At 48.8% G+C, this 27,182-nt stretch overlaps 1 protein-coding gene across 2 annotated transcripts in view; it reads right to left on the reverse strand.

Moving 5' to 3' along the window:
- The window catches only part of Nup210 (nucleoporin 210), a 105,256-nt gene that overhangs the window by 43,443 nt on the left and 34,631 nt on the right, over positions 1 to 27,182 (reverse strand). For both annotated transcript variants that reach the window (NM_018815.2, XM_006506400.4), the window contains exons 7-16: positions 20,049 to 20,207; positions 19,398 to 19,466; positions 17,739 to 17,845; positions 16,684 to 16,824; positions 15,333 to 15,470; positions 13,623 to 13,778; positions 12,655 to 12,853; positions 8,649 to 8,794; positions 6,209 to 6,430; positions 4,053 to 4,226 (exon numbers count right to left, since the gene is read on the reverse strand). In NM_018815.2, the coding sequence (NP_061285.2) occupies positions 4,053 to 4,226; positions 6,209 to 6,430; positions 8,649 to 8,794; positions 12,655 to 12,853; positions 13,623 to 13,778; positions 15,333 to 15,470; positions 16,684 to 16,824; positions 17,739 to 17,845; positions 19,398 to 19,466; positions 20,049 to 20,207 (1,511 nt within the window). The remainder of the gene's footprint in view (positions 1 to 4,052; positions 4,227 to 6,208; positions 6,431 to 8,648; positions 8,795 to 12,654; positions 12,854 to 13,622; positions 13,779 to 15,332; positions 15,471 to 16,683; positions 16,825 to 17,738; positions 17,846 to 19,397; positions 19,467 to 20,048; positions 20,208 to 27,182) is intronic.

Here is a 27,182-nt window from a genome sequence, read left to right on the forward strand (position 1 = left end):
ACTGGGGAGCTGTGAGTGTGGGCAGGGACTGCAGAGCTCTTTCCCCAGACATCTCACCCTTCCTCCCAGCTTCTGGTAGAAAATCAGTGCTTTTCTGGGAAAGACATCAGCTCTATGCAAGCATGCCTGCAGGCTGACTAGAGCTTTCCCACTTTACAAAATGAAATGCTGTAGCTCAGACTCTTTCCAGAACTTGCTCACACTCTCACAGGCTTAGAGCAGAACACAGCAGGCCAGATGCTCCAAGGACTTCTGTGACACTGCTTGCTCCTTAGGCACCAGCTCAACCCAATCCCGGACTAATCAGTCCCCAGGTACACAGCAGCACCCAAGATTGTAAAAGGAACACTGAATGACCTGCCTGCAAGACCTGGACCTGCCCTGGTCTGACTACAGTCAATCATTCCCGCTGGTTGACTCCATACTGGTATTTCACCTTGCCAATAATTTACCCTGCAAACATGTCCTAGGTGGCTTCTGCATTTGGAGAGCTATAAAACTAAATTGATACTGCACCTAGATGCACCTTGGGGATATATCTTCTTCAAGGTCCCCTAATGGGACCATAAATCGCAGGGGCCACGCCTGAATGGCCGGCTCATGGCTTGGGAATATAGGGACTGATGGATCGCACGGCAGTTCTGTGTCCAAGGCCCATTACTTCTTGCTGACACCAACAACATGCAGTCCATTCTGAGTCAAGCTCCAGAGTCACGCCATCACCTTTCAGTCCAAGGCAGCCCTGGACTAACCCAGTCTGGCTGCAGAGAGACCAGAAACCCCTTGCTGGGCTCCTCACCCATGCTTAAAGTCAGGGAAGACACATCTGTATGTGATCTGGTTTTTGTCCTGCTGCAGCTTAGCAGCGCAGACTGCTCAACATGAAGGTCGATGCTCTCCCGGCTAGCATCCATTCCCCATGCTCTTGCTGTCTTAGTGTCCCTAAGTCTACACGAGGGTGCCTCTCAGAGGGACTCAGGGGCAATGTGCTCCTGGTTTGGCGCTCACTTACCCACAGTTGCTTGCTGAGCTTTTGGCAGGAGCCAGGCTCTGTTCTGGTGACTGGCAGAGACTGAACTAGGCAAGCAAATTCTACAGTAATAGGTCACTATAGGAACCGGGGAGTGAGAGGACTGGGAGGAGGGGTCAGGTATGCAGAGGCAGGTATGCCTTTAATTGAAGCCAAAGGCAAAGAAGAATCTGGATAAAGAAATAAGGGGCAAGGGCAGGTACAGTGAGGAAGGCATGGGGCCAAGAAAGGGGGAGCTACAAGCCCCAGGGCTCAGCCTATCCAAGTCCCTAGGACTGACTGGTAGGGGAAATGACAACGTATTCAAGCATGAAAGGCATAGAGTCAGGGGTAAGAACAGCTAGGGACCAGGGTCCCAAGATTCCACAGGCCACAGAAGGGACTTGGTGTTGCCACTGAGCCCAACTGTAAGCCACAAGCAGGTTTAAGCAGAAAACACAGAATGTATCATGGCTACTCTCTTGACTCTACATCTAGTCACATAACCCATCACTGGCCTCTGTCACCATCAATCATTGGTTCCCACAGCAGGTGGGGGCTTGAACACAAGCCAACTATCTCTCCTGTTGGAATCATGGTGAAACTTCTTCACTGACTTTTGCTCCCTGCCTCTGGCTGGGAGCCCAGCAGACAGATGTTTCTTGAGAATCCAAACTTAGCACAATGCTGTTCCCTCTACCAAGGACAATTACACAAAACAGATGTGAACTAAAAGGTAAAGCTTGCAGACAAACCAGGCAGAGAGAGAGAGACACACACACAGACAGGTGATGTGGGCCCTCACACATGCGTGGTAGCTAAAATGATCTCACAGAAGCAGAGTAGAGCAGGCGGGAGTCACTGGAGGCTTGGGGGGGATACGGGGGGGGGGGGGGGAGAAGGATGGGATGTAGCGCTGAACATGGGGAGCAGTATGCTCTGGGGTTCTGCAGCACAGGGGGGCAACTAAATACCAGAATAATCGATTACATGAAGAACGCCAAAGGGAGCAGTCTGAAGCTTCCCAACACAATGGAAATATCATTTGAAAGGAAGGGTTGCCCAGACTGATTTGATAGCTCACAGATTTTATATATGTACACACACACACACACACACACTGTGTATGCTGTAACTATGCAATAATGTGGTTTAACAAAAAGCTAAAAAGGCTTGAGGATTTCATCTCAACAAGTCTTCAAGTTGAGATATAGAAGTCTTTCTCTGAGCACCCCAATCCAAGGTCAAAAACAAAACAAAACAAAAGAGACGGTCATTGATTCTGCAGCAGACACTGGGGCTTAAGCCACCTGCAGGTTCTGAGTCTGTAACCCCCACCCCCACCCCACTTCCCACTCCTTGATGTACCTCTTACTGTAAACCATCCTTACTGGCACAAGTGAAGCAAGTGAAGGAGATACGTGGGGGTCGGTGGAGTATTAATTCTCAGCTCCAGGGTGAACAAGGGCCAGAGAAGGCAAAACCGCCTCACAGATCCACACCAGAGCAGTAGGGGAAACAGGTGTGCTTGACCCCACCAGGAGAGATGAAGGCTGGTCCTCAAGGCCCAGGCTGTACAGCTGTACAGCTCTCCTAACCAAGCTTCCACCAGACGGTGAGGATCAAAGGCAGAGCTGTCTTTCACCCACCAGGGACCCGGCTCACAGCACCCGCCCCACAGCTGGAAAGGCTATGGACATACTCAGCATCAGAAGGTTCATTCAGATGTGTGGGAGGCCTGGATGCACAGAGGTGATCAAGCCCTACTCTGAGATGACTTTGGGAAAACACAGACCCTAGGAGGAGCAGCTGCTGGGTTTGGAGACGGATAAAGCTGGTTCCGCATTTTCAACTCTGCCCACCTCAGAGATGGTCATGGTGATGGGGGAGATGAGGCTATGAGGTGAAGGTTCCAAGCCCACAGAACTGGCCTTAGCCACCATGTACACAGGAGGGATACCAGAGTATGTGCTGGAGGGACGAGGAAACCATGACTTCCTTCCTCCATGCAGGGCCGAGGCTACTTTCTCCCACATCCCTGAGCTGGATGCACTCAGGGCCGGGGGCTATGAGACTCCAGAGCTGAGGACTGAACCTGTTGACTGACCTGCTTCTGGGAAAGCCAACCTGTAGGTGTTACCCCCACCACCGCTGGTTGAAGGCCCCAGGCACTTTCTTCCCCTCCTGACACTTACTTTGGAATGCCCTGCCCTGTGACAATACAATGCTGATGTCCTCTCTCCTCACAGCCCCCAGTCCCATTCTGACCACACACAAAGACAACACCCCTCACGAACAGCTGAAACCACAGGATGCTCCACAAGGGCTCTACAGCTCCTCAGGTGCCCAGCAGAGGGCAACAGCGAGTCTGGGCCTGAGGGGTTGTGTCTTGCTTGGCTACTACAGAAGCTCCTGGACTTAGGATGAGGTCACACCCCAATGACACCATCTTGAGTTAACACACCATGGACTGTTGTGCCCCACCCCCTCAGCCAGCCTGACCTACATGTGCTCTGACATGACAGCCACTGACATCAGCTGACAGTACACAAAGACATGGGACTGAGTGAATGCCCATGAGTTATGGACAGCAGAGCTCCACAGAGCATCAGTTTCCCCTATGGTGCTGAAGCTGACTGAGGCTGTGACTGGCTCCACTGGGCACACAATTAAGGGAAGATGAACTGTTTAGTACTAGCCTGGGAAAAGACCAAAACTCCAAATTGGCTTCTAACAAGTGCCTGCCACCTTCCCACCCCTATAACAGAAAACCAGAAGCTAAGTATGTATGTCTCGCTGTAAGCTGGGAACAGCTATGCAACTGGACTTTGGAATGTCTCCCACCTTTGCAGGCCCTGGATTCCCTCATGCAAGGTGCAAATGGAAACACCCCACACAGCTCTGGCTGTTAAGATTCAGGTGCCTGCATATAGAGTCCCAGCTCTCAGAACAGTCAAGACCATGCATGGGTGCAGGGAGCTAAGGTTCTCTTGTCGATCCACCAGGCAATGTCTCCTCCCTCCCCAAGAGTGGCCATACTCACCACCTGCTTATTCTGCTGCAGCAATGGGCAGGATAGGTCCAGCTGCGGGAGGGCATAGACAGGCATGAGAGTGAGCCTGGATGGTGGGGCACAGATGGACTTCACCACAGTGGGCTCCACAGCAGGGAAGGGGTTAGAGAGGCTGGGCCGGTTCCCCACGGACAAAGCAATGACCTAAAGGAACAAGAGGAGCAGTCAGACACCTGAGCGTAGTCCCTCCTCTCTGAACTGAGACTTAACGTCCGTAGGACAGTGACGATGCCTATACCCCAGGTACCATCTACAAACATCTCAGAGAAGAGGCAGTTTAGGAGATGCCTCATGATTCCCCAGGACATCAGGAAAACTCCATAGCTGAAGCTGGTCCTGGACATTTGAAAGAGGAATCTGTGCTAACTTCACACCCATCAAGGCGAGACACAGATGGAGGAATCTGCACCCTGAAGGTTAAGAGACCTTAACTGTGAAGGAATGGGTCAGAAAAGGGGATGTACAGGACAAAGCCCAGTGGAGAGGCCAGAGCCACAGGTGGAACCACCTAACTCCAGGCCCACTTGCTCCTCCGAGCTAGAGGAGAGAGGCCAACTATGCAACAGTGCACAGGACAGAGCAGGAGCTGTCAGAAAGGCCTGCTTGTGGTTAGACTGGGGCCACTGAAGTCAAGTGCAGCCTCTGGTTTTATATGCAATACAGCTAACAGCTGCACCTGAGGGAGCTAGCATCCCCAGCCTCCTCAGTGACACACAACTTGAGGACAGAACAGTCTGCTCTGAGGCAGGAGGAGGAAGGCACCTCCTGACTTTCTGCCCATGATACCACAAGTGAGGAAGCCCAGAGAGTGTAGGCCTTAGAGGAGACCTGACCTATAACTTCTACAGGCCAAGGCAGGAACTCCAATGACTCAGACAAGCCAAGATAATTCGTTGCTACTCTTAGTCTTAAATAACCGCTGAGTCATTTCTTCAGCCTCAGCTTTTCTTGTTCTTAATACTGTCCTATACTTCTACTAGCACCTCTAGTGAGGGCTTTCTCCAGGCACTCCTTTGACACAGCAGCCTGCTTTGGATTGCTGATGTCAGGGGGCTCTGTCAAGGTGTACATGTGCATCTTCAATGGACTCTGCATTCTTTTTTTTTTTTTTTTTTTTTTAAAAGATTTATTTATTTATTATATGTAAGTACACTGTAGCTGTCTTCAGACACACCAGAAGAGGGCATCAGATCTCATTACGGATGGTTGAGAGCCACCATGTGGTTGCTGGGATTTGAACTCTGGACCTTTGGAAGAGCAGTCGGGTGCTCTTACCCACTGAGCCATCTCACCAGCCCGACTCTGCATTCTTTTCACTCTCACTTTTCAGTTCATGGTTCTGCCTGCTCTCTGTTCCCGTATGGGGACTCTCAGAAACAGATCCATCAGAAGCCAGAAGAGTGCAAGGCCCACACACAGACGTGGCCAGGCCTGAGGAATAGGGTACTATGCCCAGCCATGCAGGCTCTGCGGGAACCCAGGATACGACACGCTTGGTTCAGTCCTCTTAATCTTCCAATATTTTTTGGTTTTCAGCACTAAACCAAAACCAAACCAAATTCTGAAACTGGGCATAATAACTTATGCCTGTAATCTCAGCACTTGGAAAGCTGAGGCAAAGTGAGTTCAAGGTCAACCTATGCTACATAATAATAAAGTGCATTCCATTCAAGCCACCCTCAGCTGCATAGGGAAACCCTATCTCAAAACAACCAAAAGTTCACACATCAGGCATTGGCACATACCCCCAAATCCTGAAAGAAGAAGTATGTGTGCTAAACCCAGGTCCAGGGTCACAAACTTTTTGAAAGCTGCCCGACCCTGAAACATGGGGTTTTGTGACTCCTGATCTCAAACCTCTACCCCTACAGCAGTAGATGGGGGGATACTATAGCCCTGGGAAAGAGGAGGCCACTCTGACTTTTCTGGTGGCTTTAAGAAAGCTGATGTGTACTGGGGATTCCAACAGCCACATTCTATTCAGTTGGCAGGCCACCTCACTGAGCCTTGGACTCCCATGTTCTTGGATACAAGAGGAACAACATTCTCATAGCTCTCTGAGGACTGAGTAAATTTTCTGTCTCTCCCAGTAGGCAAGGTGGCACTGAGAGTGACTGTCTACTCACCTGCTCACCCAAGGCCTGGCAGGTCATGAGGACCCGGTGCTGCTGGTAATTCCGGGAGGCTGGAGGACCCAAGAGAGACAGGCTGATGCTGCCTGTGTCTTCAGAAGTGACATTCCGAAAGAATTTGGAAGGTTCCAGGACCCATGGCCTGGGGCCTCCTTCAAACAGCATTTCCTTTGAGGAGCCTAGGGTCACCACAGCAACAGAAGAGGGATCCACAGCCTGAAGAAAGAAGGGGAAAGCTTAGCATTGCTCTGGGAGGAGGTGGCCAGGCAATGCTAGGCATAGAGAAGTAAGGTCCCCACCCTGCTTGGGGGACTGCCAGGCAAAGCCTGTGTCCTCTTTGAAATTCAGTCTTCACATGGGTATCAGGCACAGAGTGGCCATGAGTTAGGGGCTTTGGGAAGAATTAAGTCCTCATTGGAGCGGGGAGTACACTAGAGTGCAGGGCATGGTGGTGCCCAGTTTAATTGCAGCATTCAAGAGGCAGGGGCAGGGGTGGGTTTCTACAAGTTCAAGCCCAGCTTGGGCTACATAGCAAGTTCTAAGCTAGTTGGAGTCACATAGAGACCTTGTTTCAAAATAAGATAAAATAAAACCCTAGAAATTCCTACCTAGGATCTATCCTAACACAGACTACATGGGAGAGAAAGGACTTCATGAACAAAAACATGCTTTTCATGCTCATTTCTCAGAGGTAAGAGCCAGCAACACATTAATATTCACAAAGAAGGTTCTGGGAAGGCATGATGCACTTCGCACAGGTCCCAACACAGTACTTACTTACCAAGTGCTGAATGTAGGGCATAAGACTGAACATATACATTAATCCTACCATACTGCCACTACTACTACTTCTACTTATGATTATTATTATTATTATATTCTATGAGTAGTTTACTTCTTCTCCTTCTCCTCTTTCTCCTTCTCCTCCTCCTTCTTATTATTATATTCTATGAGTAGTTTACCTGGGTGTATATCTATGTACCACATGCATTCACAGAGGACAAAGAGGGCTCTGATTCCCTGAGACTGGAGTTCCAGGTAGTTGTGAGCCACTATGTGGACGTTGGGAGTTGAACAGGAAGAGCATCCAGTGATTTAATGACTGAGCATTTCTCCAGCTCCTGCTTTAGCCACTGAACCGTCTCTCCAGCCCCCACCCCAACACACACATACACACTGCGCTTTAAAAAACAAAAACTAGCCAATGTGAAGGCAGAGGTCTGTAACTCCCACTACTTAGGAAGCAGTTTAAGGCCTGCCTGGGTTACATAGCAAAACTATCTCAAAATAAAAATTAAAAGGTTTGAGATGTGGTCAAGTGCTTGCCCAGCATGCTCAAGGCTTGCTCTCTGGTGTGGAATGCTCTGTGTGTGTGTGTGTGTGTGTGTGCGTGTGTGTGAATGCTGTGTGTGTGTGTGTGTGTGTGTGTGTGTGTAGTGGAAGATCGCTTTCACAGGAAACAAAGCTGCAGACAGGCGATGCACAGGGTTCAGGTGTCCCTGGCCAGCTTGCTCAGGGCCAGCTCAATGTCTTGCTCCCAAGCTCTCTTCGATTTCCTTTTGTGTTTCAGGGTTGTTTTGTTTTCTTTTTTGAGACAGGTCTCATCACTGAGTCCAGGCCTAGACTGGCCTGGAACTTAAGATCCTCCTGCCTCAGGCACCTGAGTGCTGGACTTACAGCTGTACACAACCACACCTGGCTTTATCTTCCTCACCTGTGTGCAGAGGCACCCAGCACAAGTCTCTAGGTCCGTGTTATATTTGGCAAAGAACAGTGCCCAGCACTCTACAGATTCTCAACACTAACTGAAGCAAACTGTGAATTAGCCAGTGAGATCACACAGCCCTCAAAGTCTCCACTAAGCAAAGGGAGAACTCACAGAGCTTTTGACAGAGAGCTTCTTATGGACTATGGTGGTTGTGGTGCTAAGGAACTCGTAGCCTGCCCACAGGTACCAATGACAGCACTTGGTGACTATTCTAGTTTGCTTCCTATTGCTGTGATAAATACCATGACCAAAAGCAACGTGGGGAGGAATGGATTTATTTGGTTTACACATCCCAATCACAGTCCATGAGGAAGGGAAGTCAGGGTAGGAGCTCAAGGCAGTAACCTGTAGTCAGGAGCTGAAACAGAGACCAGGGAGCAACTTTCTTTGGTTTGTTCACCCTGCTTTTTATATAACCCAGGACTATCCATAATAATCATTACTCAAAACACTCCATTGACTTGTATACAAATCAATCTGATGGGGACATATTCTCAACTGGGGTTCCTTCTTCCCATATGACCATAGCTTACTGCCAATTTAGGGAAAAAAGAAAGAAAAAAAACCACAGGATCTGTGGAGAAAGACCATCATCTAACCTCCAGGAACACTAAAGAGAAGGTGGGGGACAGACGGGGCAGATGACAAAGGACAGGGACAACTCACCTTGAGGGGCAGGTAGGCAGCAAGAGTGATCTTTGCATCCAAGTGTACATGGCCGTGTGTGTAGCTCACGAGGAGGGTGGTAGATCCCTGGGCATCAGCTTTCACTTTGACCCCACTGCAGTGCTCAGGTCCTGGCGGCAGCCTCCCTGCATAAAGAAAATCATATGTTAACATAAACTTGTTCTTCAAGAGGAAGACATGGCAAACTAAGGGCCCCTTTTCATTCTGGTCTTCATATACAACTTGAGACTAGAGTTGTAGCTCAGTGGTAAAATGGTTGCCTAGCACAAAAAGAGCTCTAGGTTCCATCCCCAGCACCACAAAACACAATTAAACAAAAGCAAAACCTGATTCATGTATATTACACACAGATCTGGTACAAATACAACTGGCAATGGCTTCCCATCTCCCCCATGTGCTCAACACACAATGTCCAGAATCCAGAGAGAGCTTACCAGCAGCCCAGACTTCCCTAGAGGCCCCTTTGGTCTCCAACTCCTCCCCATTTCCATCAGAACAGCCTTAAATAAAGAGGGATGGGGAGCTGTGCTGGTCCGCCTGCCTCCCCGAAGTCCTCAGAGTCTTCATGGTCGGGCAGCCTTTATCCACATTTCTGAATGCTGCTCTGCTGTGAGGGTGAATGCACAGCATGGCTTCCACATGCCACTATGAACATTATAGATGCTTCCAGTTTGGCCTGTGCTACACAACACCAAAGTGGACTCCAGCATTTCTTCTACCTGAGGCCAGAGGAATGGGACCAGTGACAAATATACATGTGTGCAGGTATGCATGGGTGCAGTGAAATCTTTCCCAATTTACCCTGCTAGCAGCTATTTTTCATCTGTGCTACCCCTTTCCAACAAAAATTTAATTAGGTTTGCAAGAAATGTATTAATGTTGCGCTATTTGTGTTTGCCAACTTGATACAAATGAGTTCCTCTGGGGAGAGGGAAACCCAGGTAAGGAACTGCCTGCATCAGGTCTGCCTGTACGCAAGCTGAGGACGCCTGTGGGGCATTTCCTCAGTTAATTATTGGTGTAAGAGGGCCTGGCCCACTGTGAGTGGTACCATCTCTGAGCAAGTGGTCTATGACTGTTTAAGGAAGCAGGCTGAGCTAGCCAGTAAGCAGCATGACCTCTGCTTCAGCTTCTGCCTTCAGGTTTCTCCCTTGGCTTCCCTCAGTGATGGAGTGTAAACTGTAAGCCAGATAAGGCTTTTCCATCCTCCAAGCTGCCTTTGGTCATGGTGTTTAATACAGCAACAGAAAACCTAACTAGCAAATCTGAATTATGGTGAAGCACGCAACATATAAACTTCTCATCTCAAAAGTGGAGAGGGGGCAGTTGTGGTGGCACAGGCTTTTAATCCCTGTACTATAGAGGCAGAGGCAGCAGAGGCCAACCCGCTTTACAGTGATTTCTAGGCCGGTCAGTGGGACCTGGTTATTAACAACAACAACAACAACAACAACAACAACAACAATCCCACCTCAGCAACAGGCCACAGGGTTGTTCAGATCCCACCACCAGCTGCCACTCAAGCCCGTTGACTTGCAAAACTGAAATGTCTAGTGTTAACGACAGCCATTATTCCCTGTCTCTATGAGCTTGCCTCCTATAAGCAGCTCACCTAAGTAGAACCACATAGCACGTATCCACATGTGACTGGCTTAGTTCACTCTGCACAAAGTCCTCAAGACTTCTCAGTGAGGCACCACAACAGACCTTCCTTCCTAGAGCTGAACATGCCTCCTGCCCAGTCCTCTACTGAGCTCCCTGCACATGTGAAAAATGCTGCTCTAGGCTGACAAAGACGTCTTTACATTCGCACTTTCAATACCCTTAGGTCTATGCCTAGAAATGGGACCTTCTGAGTCATACTGCTTCTGTTTAAGGTTCTGAGAACCCAGCATACTGTTTCCCACAGTGGCTGTCTTTAACATCCTCCAGCGGAGCATGGATTCCAGTTTCCACACATCCTAATGCTTTCTGTTGCTGTAACAGTAGTTGCCCCAATGGGTGTACTCGTCTTTGAAATTTATTTTTAACTATGAGTGTGTAATGTGAGTGCATGCATGTGATGCCCGGGGAGGCCAGAAGAGGGTGTTGGATTCCCAGAACTGGAGTCACAGGCAGCTGTGAGGTGCCTAATGTGGGTACTGGGAAATTAACCTTGGTCCTCTGGAAGAGCAACATGGGCTCTTAACTACTGAGCCACCTCTCCAGCCCTTTCCAGGTGGTTTTGCTCTGAATTTCTGTGGTGATAGATGAGGGTGGGCATCTTTTCCTACAAGGTGCCTACGACATGTAACATTCAGAAATATCTGCTCAAGTCATTTATGCATTATTGAGTCATTTCTCTGTTTTATTGTTGATACACAGAAGTTCTCTACGTATTCTAGATCTTAAACCTTTCTAAGAAATGACCTGCCCCAGACCATAGTTATTTTTGCCCAATAGGGAACCTGATACAGTCCCTTCCTCAGAGTCCTGCTGTGTACCCTGGCTTGGAGAAGTTGACTCACCTAACTTATCCTGATAGCCATATCTGTTCCACAGGTCATGTGTGCCCTAAGGTGGCTCTCACACATATAAGACATCCATTGCCCAAGCCTGCTGAGTCCCAGAGATTTCCATCTAACACCCTGCTCACTGAGAGAGATTCCAGCACTTTCTAAGGGAAATTTTGACTACACAGGATTTGTTTTGGCTGCTGTCTTCAGAACCTGGACTCCTTGAAAAACCCTCCGTATGTTCAGAGGGATGTCCACATGTAGCCCTCTCAGGAGGCAGGGGCTCTTGTACCCATTTCCCATGACCCATAGAGAAAACAAGTCTCAGAGAGATTGAACATCATGCCAGTAAGTGAAGAAGCCTAACAGCACTGTGAATGTTGAATTACAGGCCCTGGGTTTCCCTCAAAGACTGAGTAGCACCCTACAGTGGGATCAGTACATGGGACAGTCCATCTCTGACTGCTGGTGGTCCCTCTCCTTTAGAATGCCACTTCTGCCACCCACAATAGCTAACGTGTGGAAACATTACATTTTCTGAGTCTACCAGCTAGTGGCTTTAGTTGGGCACTTTCAAGAGATATCCTCTTCTTCTGTGTAGCTCTGGATGTCATTACAACCACAGGGTACACACAGCCACCTGGAAAGCATCTGTGGCACTAGAGACTCAGATCCCTCTCTGCTCAAACACCTCCAATGGCTCCAGGCCTCTAGGCTTGAGACCTCTATGATGGGATAGGTCCTGGCATTCTAGGCTCACCATGAGACAATCCCTGCCTGAACTGCACACCTTGGGTCATGGCATGGGCACAGTCACTCACTGAATGTTATCTTTGTTCTTGCCCACAGCCTACTCCCAAGTGTCTTGTGGATTTTGTAAGCTGAAAATCCTTACCCTCCCTGGAGCCACACTTCTGGGAGGCCACAACTCATAGAAACTGGAGCTGCAGGTCTGTGCTCCATCCCTGTACAGGCCACATGTGGCCATAAACAACTAAGCTGCCCCAGTGTCGTCACTGGATGCCTGGTCCACCAGCAGCTCCTCTTGTTATAGGTGCATGATCTAGATAAGGTCATCCAGGCAAAGTGCCTGCTCAACACATGCAAACTGATACTGTCACAGTCACTACTAATAATACTATCCCCAAGCAGGAGGCTGAGAAAAAAATGTACTCAGGGGTGGCCTGGGCCTGTCACAGGCATTATGATTGAACTAATCAAAACCCCATGTATGTATTATAGTGTGGGCACCTGCTGCATTTCATGAACTGAAATACAAATGTGTGCAGGAGACTCCACTCAGGCATGGAAGAGACACTTTGCAGACATTGAAGAAAAAAAGAACGTAGAGACGGAGTGACAAAGGCAACACATCAGGCAGGATTCAGGAAGGACAAGAACACAGGGAAAGGCCATTCTTCATGTTGTGGCCCCTCTGGTGTCCATAGATAACCCATAGCACCTGGGCCCCAATTCTGCTACTGGTTTACCTGGCAATGGCTGGAACACACCCTGGTTCTCCACCTCCACCACCAGGTCGAAATGGGAGCAGTCGCTCAGGGTGACCACCTCACTGCCCCCACCGGGCATGAAGCCACTGATTGTCAGGGGCAGCTCCAGGGTGTGACCCACTCGAGCCTCCACCTGGCACGGGGCAAACTCCATGCTGCTGGGCTCAATCACATACACCTAGAGAAGGAGAGAACTGCCCATCATATCCCGTGTAGCCATGCAGTTAGTGCTAACTGTGGCACATGCTGCCTGCTGAGCACTGCCTTTGGTGTCAGTTACAGAGGAAGGAAGGGGTTGAGGCAAAGGACTCACAACTGATCCCAACAGTGGGTAGTTGCACTTCCTCTGTCAGGCCTGATAGGTTCACCTGTAACTGAGCATAAACCTATGTTTAACATACGTGTGTGGATCCCACTGAAAACCCACACCCCTTTAATGTAAGAGGAGGCTGGGACTGGACACAGCATGAGACTCGGGGTAAGAAGGGGAGCACAGATGTAGTGAGCAACCCTACCTGACAGCACCTGGGGCTCTTAGTCAGTCAGGATCAAATACCAGTAACAGGACACCTGAACTTGCACCTTAACAGAGCAAGAGAAGAGGAGCCAGGAAGCCCTCAGTCCAGCCTTGACGGCCCTTCTAATTCAGAGTCCTGACTTCTGTGTGGGAAACTTCCCACTGTTGTTCTGTGGTTACTCATGTCCCCTGGCTATTGCTGTGGATTTTTCAGGCTCTGCCAGCCGCTGTTTGGTGTGCAGTATTCTGTCCATCCTTATTATGGGGCCTGATTCCTGGAGATCAGAGCTGGGATGGGCCCATCAACCCTCCACATAGCACAACCACTGGGCAGAGGAATAAAACCCCTGAGCATGGCCTGAGGGCAGGTGAGAGGGGCAGCTGGAACCTGTCCTGAGCCTCTCCACAGGATGTCCTGCCACTATCTTACCTTCATCTCGCCAAAATGGAGAGGATTCTGAACATCGTGCGCCCGGATCACACTGAGGCCAGTGTCACCACTTGTGGTCATGACCCCCTTGACGGTGACTGTGGCAACCATGGAGCTTGACGAAGACCAGCTGAAGTTCCCACTGCCCCCATGGGCCTAGGAAGGAAATGATCATGGGATCTGTCAGGCCCCTGCCACTCCCTGCCTGGGGATGTACAGGGCTGGGCCAAGTGTGCACTCTCTCTCACTCACATATTCACACACCTGTTCACACTCACTATTCGAATGTCTCCTTACACTCAGTCACATCTGACACCTACATTCATTCACACTCACCTATATTGTCACCATAAATTCACCACACGCACTCATGGGCTCACTCTTAAATATACACATTAGCATACCATGTACACACATAATCATACATTCAAAATCATACCTGTACACACAGTGAAAGTCCTGCCCATGGAAAAATGTCGCACAGGCCAACATTTCCCCCACTTTCTCTGTCCATCTCCATTCTAGATCTATTCTGGGGACCTGGAGACTGATATACAAATTCGCAGCTATGACCCGAGCTCAGACCTGGGCAGAAACCTCCCTAGTCATGGATCCTACAGCAGAATTCTGCTCTGGGCACACAAGCACATCCAGCACACAGCTCTGCTTGCTCCTAACCATCTTTGGAGAAGTGATTGACAGGCCCTATCTAGATCAGGGATCAACCTGAAACTCTGAGTGAAGAACATCCTATCCTGTAAAGTGGCATATTTTAGTGTACAAGTGCCAGTGCACACAGGACAGCTGTCATCATGTCTTCAGGCGGACCACAGGAGCGAGCGACGGGACCAGGCTGACTAGCGGGAGCTTAAGCCCTAGCTGAGTGCAGTCCCTGAGGACCAGGGATTGGAAGCATCACGAGGCACTAATGATAAGCATGTAGTAGGGAAGGTGGTATTTCCACTTGAATTCAGGTTTGCCTATGATTATATTCATATTACTTTTAAAAATAATAATCTTTTAGAAGAACGACTGCTAAGCAGAACTCAGACCTATTTTCTATTTCTGTGTTTTAGCTGTCTTTGTTTACTTTCTGTGGATGTGAAAGACACCAGCACCAAAAGCAACATGAGGAAGAAAAGATTTATTTCATCTTATGCTTCCAGGTACAGCATAAGATGAGAGGAGTCAGAGAGAACTCAGGCAAGCAGGACTCTGGAGGCAGGAGCTGAAGCGGAAGCCATGACACTGCTGCTGACTCAAGTGCTCACCCTGCTCGCTTTTCTTTCTCTTTCCCTCTCCCTCTCCCTTTCTTTCTGTATCTTTGTTTGTTTGTTTGTTTGGAGACAGAATCTATGTAGGCCTGGCTGCCTTGGAACTTCCTATGTAGTCCAGACTGGCCATGAATTCTCAGAGATATGCCTGCCTCTGCCTCCTGAGCGCTGGTATTTAAGGTTCATCACTGTGCCCCACTCAGTGGTTTTCCTATGCTTCCCAGGACCACCTGCCCAGGGACTCAATCATCAATCAAGAAAATCCGCCAAAGGCTTACTTAGCAGGAGAGTTCGTTCTAAACCAACCTAGTTAGAACTACATAGTTTAGATCCTGTCTCAATAAACACATAAAAAAGAATTCACACAAGCAAACAAACTGCCAACATCCCAAGGAAACACCCCAAAGAAAACATCCAAAGGCAGCATCTCACCTACCTTTATGGTATACTGATAGGCGCCTGTCTTTGGTTGCCATGGAAATGTCAGGATGCTGGGATAGAGTGTGATGGGGATATGAATGTCCACTTCTTGCTGGTTCCACACAGGTACCTGAAGCACATGGACCCCTCCGTCCTACAAGGATGAGATTGTTGCTGTCACCACGGCAACCACATTATCACTAGGTATTTTCCTATCACTAAGACACTTTTCTTCCCTGAGGAAGGGCATACCAGGCCATAAAAGGTAGCTTTGTGCTCCTAAGAATATGGAAGACAGCAGGCTTAGTGGGGAGGCTTATTCTAGATCTTTAATGGCCCATCATGTAAATTCTACTTACTTGATTCCTTGGGTATCCCTCACAGGATGGATGCCACTGTTCCTACTTTACAGATAAAGAAACTGAGGCCTGGAACATCTTATCCAAAACCCAGAGCAGCAGTGCAGGTGATGGAGACACCTGCTGTCTTAGCTAGAGGAACCACTGTCTAGGGCGTAGGTCCTTCCTGTCTCTCCACATGCTGCCTCTCACAGGTCTGGAGGGCTTGTATGAGGCAGGAGAAACACCCTTGACAATGTGCCAACTGGTAAAATACTGCTCCCTACTAGGGCTGATGAGGCTTTTCAGTACAAGACAAAACCAAAGCTGGAGGAATCGAGCAGGCAAAACCGATTAAGTGCCAGTGGGCCTGCTGCCATGCTATCCCCAAACAGATTCTGTATGTGATCTTGAAAGGTACACACCGTTTTTATAGAAATAGGTGCAGGGTGGTGGAAAAAGAAGTCTGTGACAACACAGTCTCTGGACAGCCAAAGGGCACCTGGACAGAGCTCAAGCCCCAGGTGGGAAAGTTTCTGGGGTGGTTTGAATAAAAGTGGCCCCCATAGGCTCATAGGGAGTGGCACTATTAGGAGCTGTGGCCTTGTTGGAGTGGGTGTGGCTTTGTTGGAGGAAGTGTGTCACTAGGGATGGGCTATTAGGTTTCAATACTGAAGCCAGGCCCACTGTCACTCTCTCTTCCTGCTGCCTGAGGATACAGATGTAGAACTCACAGTTCCTTCTCTAGCACTGTGTGTGCCTGCATGTCACCATGATTCCCACTATGACAATAATGGAGTAAATCTCTGATATGTGAGCCAGCACAGTTAAATTCTTTCCTTTATAAGAGTTGCCGTGGTCATGGTGTCTTTTCACAGCAATAAAAACCCTAAGACAGTTTCCTCAGGTATCAGAGCAGTGGCACCAGGTGGGTCGTGGGGCAAAGTACCTGCCAATTGACATTTCCGCCCTCAGAGTTAGGTCATGGGGGCCCAGCTAGGACATGAAAAAGGGCTGAGATCAGCTCACCTGGTCCACCACAGAGGTGAGGGTTGCACTGATGGCCGTCTGGCCACTCTGGATAGCCCTGATGTGATGATAAGACCCATTCTGGGAAGACGACAGAACCTCAAAAAACTCAGCAGGAAGCACAGCTTCAATTCGGATGTTCTGGAAAGGCAAGCAAGGTAGATAATGGGAGCTTCTAAAAGATGAGTGTGATATCAAAAGACTGGAAAAGTTCCAAGGTGGCAGGGAGGCCAGGCTGACAGCCTCTGTGGCCTGAAAGCCTCTCAAAGCAGGCAAAAGGAATGAAGTCCCAGTGTTCTGACCCCCTCCGCATGGAGCACAGGCGGGCCCCCAAGACCCAGCACCACAGTTCTAGCTGAGTGTGTGACCCTCAGGGCAGCTGACAGACTACGCTCACTCTCCCATGTCCTGGAGTTGCAAGAAGGAACCAGAGAATATAAAAAGAAAACTGAGTCTCTGAAATCCGGCTTCAAACATAGTGACTGGCTTAGTCACTGCTTAAACAGGGGACAGAAAGACCTCTACAAAAGAAAAAAAAAAAAAAAGAACCTGGCTTGCTTCTAAAATCTCTAACACCACAGCAAGTGACTGTGTGATCTATGTGAGGGTGCTAGGACATTCTCCCAAGGGACAGAAGAATGGCCACCACTCTCCAACTCATCTGCCATGCCTTTCCAGAGCCAAAAAGCTAAACATAGTTAGCCTTGATCGCTTGAGAGCTTCTTGGGAGGTGGCAAGTGCACCTGGACACCTGACCCTCTCCAAAGCTAAATGGACTCTTAGCCTCAGGGACTCCATGTAAGGAGCAGGAGGCCAATGTGCAGAGCCTCCCCTCAACCCCCACCAACACTATCCACAGGCCCTGCTGCCTGAGGTATCTATCTACCCCCAACCTTGCATGAGGGGATAATGCCAACTCATAGCCTATCAACGTCTTGAAGTGCTCCAGGGACCCGATGACATTTCTCCACAGCCCTAGGAATATCACAGGAAGCTTTGGTCTGCCTATGTGGGAACCCCATGGCCTCCCCATCAGAATCCCAGAGGGCACTCACGTCAGATGGGTAGACCTTGTTGCTGGACCTATCAAATACTTCGATGGTAATTGCATACAGATGTCCAGTCTCAAGCACCCATCTGTCACCAGGGTAGACTGTGAAACCTAGAACAGGAAGTAGGGTTCAACCCTCATGATACAAGGGCAGCAGGGCTGAGAGAGAACCTGAGGCTAAGAATTACACACCCACCCCTGTAAAGGGCCCAGAATGCTCACCAGTACAGAACCTGATGGCTACCATTATTCCCAACCTAGAGAAACCACAGCCGGTCTTCCTGGTTCCTGGGTCCAACACTGAACATACCCAGAATCTGACCCTCAGCAGGTTTAAGCTCTGAGGCTGTGACAACCAGAATTCTGACTTCCCAGTAGGTCTGAGGCTCCAGTGGATCTAGTCTGAGGCCATAGCTCATTTAGACTCTGAGTCCTCAGCTGGTCTACCCATTGGCCAATATGAGTCTATCCCAAGGCCATACAAGTCCACTCAAGACCATGGCAGTGTAGACTCTAAGGCTGAAACACAAGTTACCTGTGGTGATACTGTGTCTCACCTGTACCCACAGAAGGTCTAAACTCTCAGGGATGACAGGTCTAAGTCTGAAGCTAGAACAGGTTTTGGATCCTAGGCTAAAGCTCCCGAGAGCTCTGGATAAGATGTATCTGGGTCTGGGCTCTGAGAGCACCTAGCTAGCCCTTTGTCTCCTCCACCCCACATCCCCCACACACAATGCAACACTAGCTACTTCTATTCCCACAAGGTTGTTTGCTTTCTCATCTCCATAGCTCCAACTAAGCTGTTAACTCTGCCAGGTGCCCTTCCCACCACAGAAAATCAGTCTGACACAGCACCTGCCTCCCATGAACCTCCCGAAGTCTTTCCTCTGCCCTGGTGTTTGCTCCTACCACACTGTTGCCACCTGTTTGTACCAACCTCTACTGTGGAGCTAAGTCTCACCCCAGGCCAATCAGGCAAAGGATGCTGCCGAGACACAAAGGGTCCTTGAGGCATACGGGGGTTGGTGCCTGTTAGCTGGGTGCTGCACCACCAGAGGTTCACAAGCTCCCTGACAAGAGGATCTTAATTAAGGGTACTGCTGCCCATCTGGCCACTGCTCTCCAGACTGAACTCTGGCTGTGAGCTCCTTAGGTGAGCTGCCTCAGACTAAAGAAAACACTACCATGGTGACTCCCATGACACACATGCCCCAAAGGTCTCCGCGCTGGCTATCATTGCAGCTCCCAGATCCACCTGGGCTTCAGGGTCATTTACTGCTACAGGTGGTTCCCTCCTCTCTCTGATGCCTCCTTCTTCCCTGCCAAGGTACTGCCAACTCTCACATCAACCTAAAGATGACCAGCTAGGCACAGGGTCCCCAACCTTGACAGGTGCAGAGCAGCACTCAGGTCTGCATGCTGCCAGGGCTGAGGACTGATGGCCGTGAGCATGGCGGAGGATGTGGTCAGTGTGAGAGCTACTGTACCTCTGCAGTTAGGTGGGTTTGCTTTTGCTGACAGGTCCAAGGGATTGACTATTCTCATATGAGCTAAGACATATACTGCTGAGCTGAATCTCAGGTCTTGCTTTTACTCTTTGATCTCTCAAATGATGGAATCACAGGCAATCAATGTGTAGGAAACCCCAGGGGGCCAGACTTACCTAGGTATCCGGCTTCAACCACATAGATGGTGCTGTTGGGGAGCCTAGAAGCTCCTTGCATACGGATACCTGAATTCTTAATTAAGGTATAAAACATAAGATACAAAGGGTAAAGCAGCCAGGGCTTTCTGCCTGATGCACACGGTTTGAGCATCACACAGATACCATATGAACTAAGAAGTGGGTGAGGAACCCCTAGATTAGGCCGAAGATCTACATCTTAGAGCGAAGATGTTGGTGAGTCAAGACCCTTACTGTACCATCTGCCCTACAAAGCCGAGTCTCTGCAAGGGACACCAGGGACCCCAGGGCATACAATCCATCTTGGGTTTTCAACAACCTATGTGCCAGTGTTCGCACAGTACTCACACAGCTTCTGCCAGGCCCCCTCTGAGGGGAGGGACTGTGGTTCCTGGGAAGCTTCCAGAGGCCTGGAGTGACGTATGCCTCCGCCAGACTCCTGGCTCTGGGAGTCTCTGTGAGTCATCTACAGAGGTGAGCAATTCCACTCAGCGGGTTGCTATTTAGGCTCTTTCTGATTTTCAGACAGATGGGGAAACAGTGCTATTTTTAGTCCTGGCTGGCTTTAAGGGAGAAAAACAACTTGGCTTCAAAGCAGTCAGCACGACACGGTGCCAGAGCGGAGGATATTCCTGTGGCCCAGGACCAGGTTGCTCTGTCCCATCTGCATGGCAGTGACTCTTGATGTGTCCTGTGTCAGGATGGCCACAGGACGGGCGGGGTCTCCCTGAGGATCTGGGATGCTGTTCTGGAGCTGCAGCTCATATTGATCAGAAGGCATTGAGAGTTCTGTATGAGAAAGAGATGAGAAAAGCAGGTAAGATGAAAGTGTGAAATGCTGCACACCAAGACGGCCGTCTCCAGCCCTGACTCTTGGGACCTGCTGTCAAGACAGCAGCTTGAAGAATGCTAGCAGTGGTGAACACCTGACCATCCCCCTCCCCCCCGAAGTGAGCAAGCTCTTCTCTACATCTGGGCCCAGTGGGGTTCTCACTGTATTACCAAAAAAGTTGGACCTGATGGTCTTCTATGGGTTTTTGGATGCTCAGCTTACCATCGCAAAGAATGATTCTAATCCTGACCACTCTCTGTGCTCCCCCCTCGGTCTAAATTTGTGTAAAAATGACTTTCCCAACAAGAGCCCAGGTCACAGAACAATTCCCAGGAAATCACAGGTTCTGGGAAACCCACCATCTTCACTCTCTGGGCAGAGAACACAGTACTTTTGTTTGAAGACACCTGCTGGATAGGAGTTCAATTTCCCAGAAAGGAAAAGCGACACCAGACTCTGCGGTGAAAGAGCTCTGGTCTTGCTTAGGCATCTCATGACCAATTTCCCTCATCTCATCTCTCAACAACCCTAGGAACAAGGACTACTGGCATCCCCACTTTAGAGAGGGCTGAGCAAGTCAGGTGAGAAGCTAGCTCATGGTCTGCTATGACTTCCACTGCTTTAAGAACCTAAACTTCATATGCTAGAAAACATGTCACGGATGGGTCAGTGTGTAAAGCACTTGCTGGGTAAGGATGAGGATGTTCAAAGGTGTCCAAAGGGTGTTCAAAACCCAGCACCAACACAAAGCAGTAGCATGTGTTTGCAATCCCAGCATTCCTATGGCATGATGGAAGACAGGAGAATCCCCAGAGGCTTCCATGTCAGCTGGCCTGAGGCTGCTCTCAGACCAGTGGCAGGCATACCCCCATGCTCACATACCCCCATGCTCACGTACCGCGACAGAGAGCACGGGAAGACTGATGATTGGGGGCTGGAGAGGTGGCTTAGGGAATAAGAGTGCAGAGGACCTGAGTTCAATATTCAGCACACATTTAGGCAACTCACAACTCCAGCTCAGAGGAACTGATGCCTAAGCCACTGCAGGCGCCTGCACCCCCATGCACATATTCACAAAGAGATACAGAATTTTAAAAACGTAATTTTTGAAAAGATTGAGAAATTAAAAACAAAGCAATGTGGCCTAGGGGAAAGTGGTTAGGTCACTAGGGCACGGCCCTGAAAGGAATGAAAGCAGGTCTAGAACTCCAGTACTAGAAACTGCGGGTTGTTATAAAAGAGCAGGCCTGGCTCGTGAACTCGGCTTCCTCTCTTACCTCCTGCTGCACATGATGCCACATCAGGATCCACCTGCCCTGAGGAAAAGCAGCCAAGGGAGCTGCAAACAAAAGGCAGAGCTGAGACACAGCTGGTGCTCTTGGATCTCTAGAATGTGTCACATCAAGGAGCAGCTCTGAGTATTTCCTCTAACATAGAACATAGACTACAATACAGTTTTATAGCTAGTTAGGAGCAGACCAGCACCCTGCCCCCAAGCATGTCCTAACCCTAACAAGTAGAGCCAGCCCTAGAGACAGGCAACATGGGATACAAATAGGAAAGCCACAGGCACAAGGCTGCCCAAATCCACTGGAGCTCAGCCACACCATCACCACATGTATGGGATGCTGGAGCTAAACTACAGGACTAAGTGTTGGCACTATTGGGTTTGGACTTTTTCAGATCCACTTCCTTTCTGTGTGCCCATTCTTGCGTTTTGGGATAGAAAAGGTCAATTGAGGACTGTTTTAGCTAGGGTTTCTATTGCTGTGATAAACACCATGACCAAAAGCAACTAGGAGAGGAAAGGGTTTATTTCAACTTACAGCTTTAAACTTTTCTTTTAATTTATGTGTCTGGGTGTTGTGTCTGCATGTGTATCAGTGCACTAGTGCAGTGCCTGGTGTCCATGAAGGCCAGAAGAGGTAGTCAGATTGCCTGGAAATGGAGTTACAGATGGTCGTGAGCCACCATATAGGTAACTGGAAATCAAACCTGGGTCCTCTGAAAAAGCAGTCAGTGCCTTTAACTACTAAGCCATTTCTCCAGTCTGCTAACTTATAGCTTACAGTCCATTATAAGAAAGTCATGGCAGGAACTCAAGGCAGGAACATGGAGGCTGGAACTGAACAGAAAGCATGGAGAAATGCTGCCTGCTGGCTTGCTTCTCATGGCTTGCGCAGCCTGCCTTTTTATACCACCCAGGACCACCTGCTCAGGAATAGCTCTGTCCACAGGGCTGGGCCTTCCCAAATAATCATTAATCAAGAAAATGCTCTATAGACTTGCCTACAGACCAGTCTGGTGGCATTGTCTCTCTTCCCAGATGGCTCTAAGCGTCTGTCAAGTTGACAAAAACACTAGCCAGGACAATGACAAAGCCATAGATGTCCCCTGAGGAGTGGCAGACCATGACTACTGTTTTTGAGGATCCTCTACAGGGTGTGATGCTGGAGAACTGCAGCAGCCTGGTGTTCCTGGGCTCTGCATGGACAAACCTGAGAGCACCTCCAAGCTAGTGTACGGATTTGGGTTACAGTGCACAGCAGAAGACTCCAGAACCTAAGTGAGTGGCCCAGTGGAGACCAGGCGGCACGATGAGAAGAGACATTTTTGACACACTGCAGTCACTAAGAGTAATACATCAAAGAGATGGCTGACATTCAATGGGACTCAGGATCAAGGCCAACATGGGCAATAGAGCAAGACACCAGATCCTAAAATACAAGAAAACTTCCTATTGTAAGTGACATGACAGGAGCCAGCATCAGCATGGAACTATGAGAAAAGAATGTCAGAATGTTCAACAGAACCTCAGTCTCTTCTAGTATCAGAAATCCCATAAATGTGCTGAACACAGAGGCAGGCATAGAGAAACAGGGCTCACAGGAGTCTGCCACCACCACCACCACCAGCAGTACCAGCCACCGCCATCACAGCCCTTGTGGAAAGAGTACATTAAAATCTAAAGAATGAGTTGAGCTAGGATGAAGCTCAGAGGTGCTCTGCTGGCTAAGATGGTGTTTCTGGTTTTGTTGTTTTTGATATTTGTTTTTGTATTAGAAGATTCAAACAGATTAGGGCTGGAGAGATGGCTCAGTGGCTAAGAACACTGGCCACTCCTCCAAAGGACCTAGTTTCAATTCTCAGCACCCACATGGTAGCTCACAATGGTCTGTAACCCCAGTTCCATGGGTTCTGACACCCTCTTCTGGCCTCTATAGGCACCAGGCACAGAGTGGTACATAAACATGCACAGAAACATCCATACACTAAACACACACACACACACACACACACACACACACACACACACACACACACACACCAGTTAGAAGGTTCTGGGGCAAGAGAGCTGGCTCAATGGCTAAGAACACTTGTTGGATTTCTCCCCAAGCATCTACAGGGAGGCTTACAACTATCCAGAATGGCAGTTCCAAAGGATCTAATGTCCTCTTCTGCCCTCTGCAGGCAACAGGAACACACGTGGAGCACACAGATGCAGGCAAGGGTCATCCAGTCAACAGGCTTTGCCAACAGACTCAAGCCAAAGCCCTCAACCAGGGAAATGCCTGTAAGTTTAGAATTCCTGACTCAGAAGCAGTGTCTCTTTGATCACTTTCAACAAATCTTCACACTTTTCTATTTGAGAAAAGGCCTTGATCTATAGTCCAGCTGTCTTTGAACCTGTATTCTACCCCAGGTTCATCTATATTCATGACCTGCCTGCCCCATCCCTGAGGGCCTGATCAGAGACACTCACTACCAAGCTCAGCCACAGATTTCTTTAATGTGAAAATTTCCGTGAAATTCCCAATTTGTAGACTTCATAAATTTGGGGAAGAAAATGTCAGTTAATGTAAGTTGGATATTAATTTTCAAACAAAATAGTTAAATCCAGCTTTGGAAGTTAAAGGATGTTCCTATGACTGCACATGACGAATAACACCCAAAAAGACAGTGCTAGAATTAAACACACACACACACACACACACACACACACACACACACACACAAAGAAAATGGAGTTTCCAGCTGTGGGCTTTGCTCCTGGTAAAACAATGTCAGCAGGCTGTTGCCCCAGCACCCATCTGGAAGTCTCTATAAGCCTGGGCAACACTATCACCTATCACCCAGGCATGGACCCAACTGATGAGCAGGGGACTTTCCTCTGTCTGGCTCTAGGATTATCTCTCATGGGCTCTCTCATTCCTTAACTTCTAAGGTAACAAAGTCACCAAACCTCCAAGGTTTCCGGACCTTTGTAATTCTCTGGGTCATAAACTGCTATGTTAGCTACTTAGCAAAAGGCCTTGAGGAAGGGAAGACTTTTGGGCTCACATAAGAGGCATGACAGTGGAAGTGTAAGGTGTTTGGTCACACACATAGCAGTCAGGAAGCAGAGAAGGGTGAAGTTGGGTGCTGATTTAGGATAAGTTTCTTAAAATACCAACCCTGAATCTCCTATCCATGCTGGCTCCCCCTCCTCTCCCGAGCTGAGCAGTTTCATCTCTCATGGACCCTGTGTAGTAGACCATCTCCATCTTGTTGCTGAGAGAAAGCCCAGCCACTACCCTTCTGGTTTTCTGACTTTCTTTTGAGGAGACAGCAGTAAAAAGATACTCAGTTGAACTCTATAGCTCCGTGACCTTCAGGTTTTCCTGTGTCCCTGCCTACTCAGAGTGTCTTCATGAAGTTCACCTCTCAGGGCTCTTGAGTCCTAAAAGGAAGCACTCTAAGAACCTTGGTCAGAGCTTCAGAGGTGCTAGATCCTAGTGAGACACTGTTGGCAATGTCCACCTGTTGCTAAAATCCCTTCTCAGGGGGAAACATTACCAATAGCCACCTCTCCTCACAAGAGTCTATGGACTTCCTTACAGATGATAGGTGAGTGTACTGGCTGGTTTTGTGTGTCAACTTGACACAGCTGGAGTTATCACAGGGAAAGGAGCTTCAGTTGAGGAAATGCCTCCATGAGATCCAATTGTAAGGCATTTTTTTCAATTAGTGATCAAGGGGGAAGGGCCCCTTGTGGGTGGGACCATCCCTGGGCTGGTAGTCTTTGGGTTCTATAAGAGAGCAGGCTGAGCAAGCCGGGGGAAGCAAGCCAGTAAAGAACATCCCTCCATGGCCTCTGCATCAGCTCCTGCTTCATGACCTGCTTGAGTTCCAGTCCTGACTTCCTTTGGTGATGAACAGCAATGTAGAAATGTAAGCTGAATAAACCCTTTCCTCCCCAACTTGTTTCTTGGTCATGATGTTTGTACAGGAATAGTAACCCTAACTAAGACAAATTGGTACCAGCATAGTGAGGTATTCCTGTGACAACCTGACCATGTTTGGGAGAGGACTGTGGAAGGACTTTGGAACGTTGGGCTTGAAGATCCATTCGTTAAGAGCTCTGTGAGATGTTGTGTAGGAGCTTGGAAGATAATGTTGAGAACAGTGCAGAAGATGGAGGTCTGGCTTGTGAAATTTCAGAGGGAAAATTAAAGACTCTTTTCAGGGCCATTGCTATTTTGATTGGGAAGATTCTATGGTTCTGGTTAGCTGGGGCTGAAGAATCAGCTGTGATTAACAAGATACCAGAACTACTAAAGTGAAACTTTTGCATTACTGGGACTATTGATGCTGGTTAGCTGGAGCTAAGAAATTAGTTGTGATTAAAAAGAGACCAGCATCATTGAGGTGACATCTTCTGGGAAGTGTTTTCTGAAAGCACAGAAGCTGTGTTCCAGAGATAGCCAAGGTTGTACCTTGTGCTGTGGCTGGACTTGGTAATGTGTAAGAGTCACCCAGGTGGTACTGGTTTTGAAGGCATGAAGGGGTCATGCAGAGCAGCTGAGGCTCAGCACTGTGAGAGGCCATGGAAGGCCATTGGTGAAGGTGCAGCCTCAGTTGCAATTGATGGCCCAGGACTGAAGGCGTCATGCAGTGTTTTGGAGATGCCAGGACCATGAATGACCACCAAGAACAGCAGCAGCAGCAGTGGAGTACAGGCATCTGGAGCCTAGATGAAAAGCTTTGTGCTATAATGGACAGGGCTGGAGAAGTGACCCAAGCCCTTGGAGGAGCCCAGAAGATCGTTAGTTGGATCCCAGACATTGGACAGTTGGAGTTTAATTTTTGCTTTTGATTGTGACTGTGCCCTGATATTTTTCCCTCTTGAAGGAAGAAAGTATTTTAGTGGAGCCCACAGTTAAGAGACTTTGAATTTTAAAACATAATGGATATTTTAAAGTGACTGAACTTTTAATATGTAAAGATTGTGGAACTTTTAAAGTTACTTAGATCTTGGGGATGAATAAGAACATATGGGTTGAGGCTTACTAGTGATGTGTTTGTGTGTCAAGTTGACAAGGGGTCAATTGTACTGGTTGGTTTTGTGTGTCAACTTGACACAAGCTGGAGTTATCACAGAGAAAGGAGCTTCAGTTGGGGATGTGCCTCCATGAGATCCAGCTGTGGGGCATTTTCTCAATTAGTGATCAAGGGGGAAGGGCCCCTTGTGGGTGGGACCATCCCTGGGCTGGTAGTCTTTGGGTTCTATAAGAGAGCAGGCTGAGCAAGCCGGGGGAAGCAAGCCAGTAAAGAACATCCCTCCATGGCCTCTGCATCAGCTCCTGCTTCATGACCTGCTTGAGTTCCAGTCCTGACTTCCTTTGGTGATGAACAGCAATGTGGAAATGTAAGCTGAATAAACCCTTTCCTCCCCAACTTGCTTCTTGGTCATGATGTTTGTACAGGAATAGAAACCCCGACTAAGACAGTGAGGGATTGCCTACATGGCTGTGGGCACTCCTCCCCGAGCCAGCTGAACTTGGAAAGCCTGACCCAGTAGGGATGGGCTTTCCCTGTAGGCCCATGCAGTTTTAAGGCAGTCAGGTGGCAGGGAGCGTAAGGACACCAGGGTGAGAAGCCCATTGGGCTCT

Source organism: Mus musculus, chromosome 6 (genome assembly GCF_000001635.26).
Source record: "Mus musculus strain C57BL/6J chromosome 6, GRCm38.p6 C57BL/6J".
In the NCBI taxonomy this organism is placed as follows: domain Eukaryota; kingdom Metazoa; phylum Chordata; class Mammalia; order Rodentia; family Muridae; genus Mus; species Mus musculus.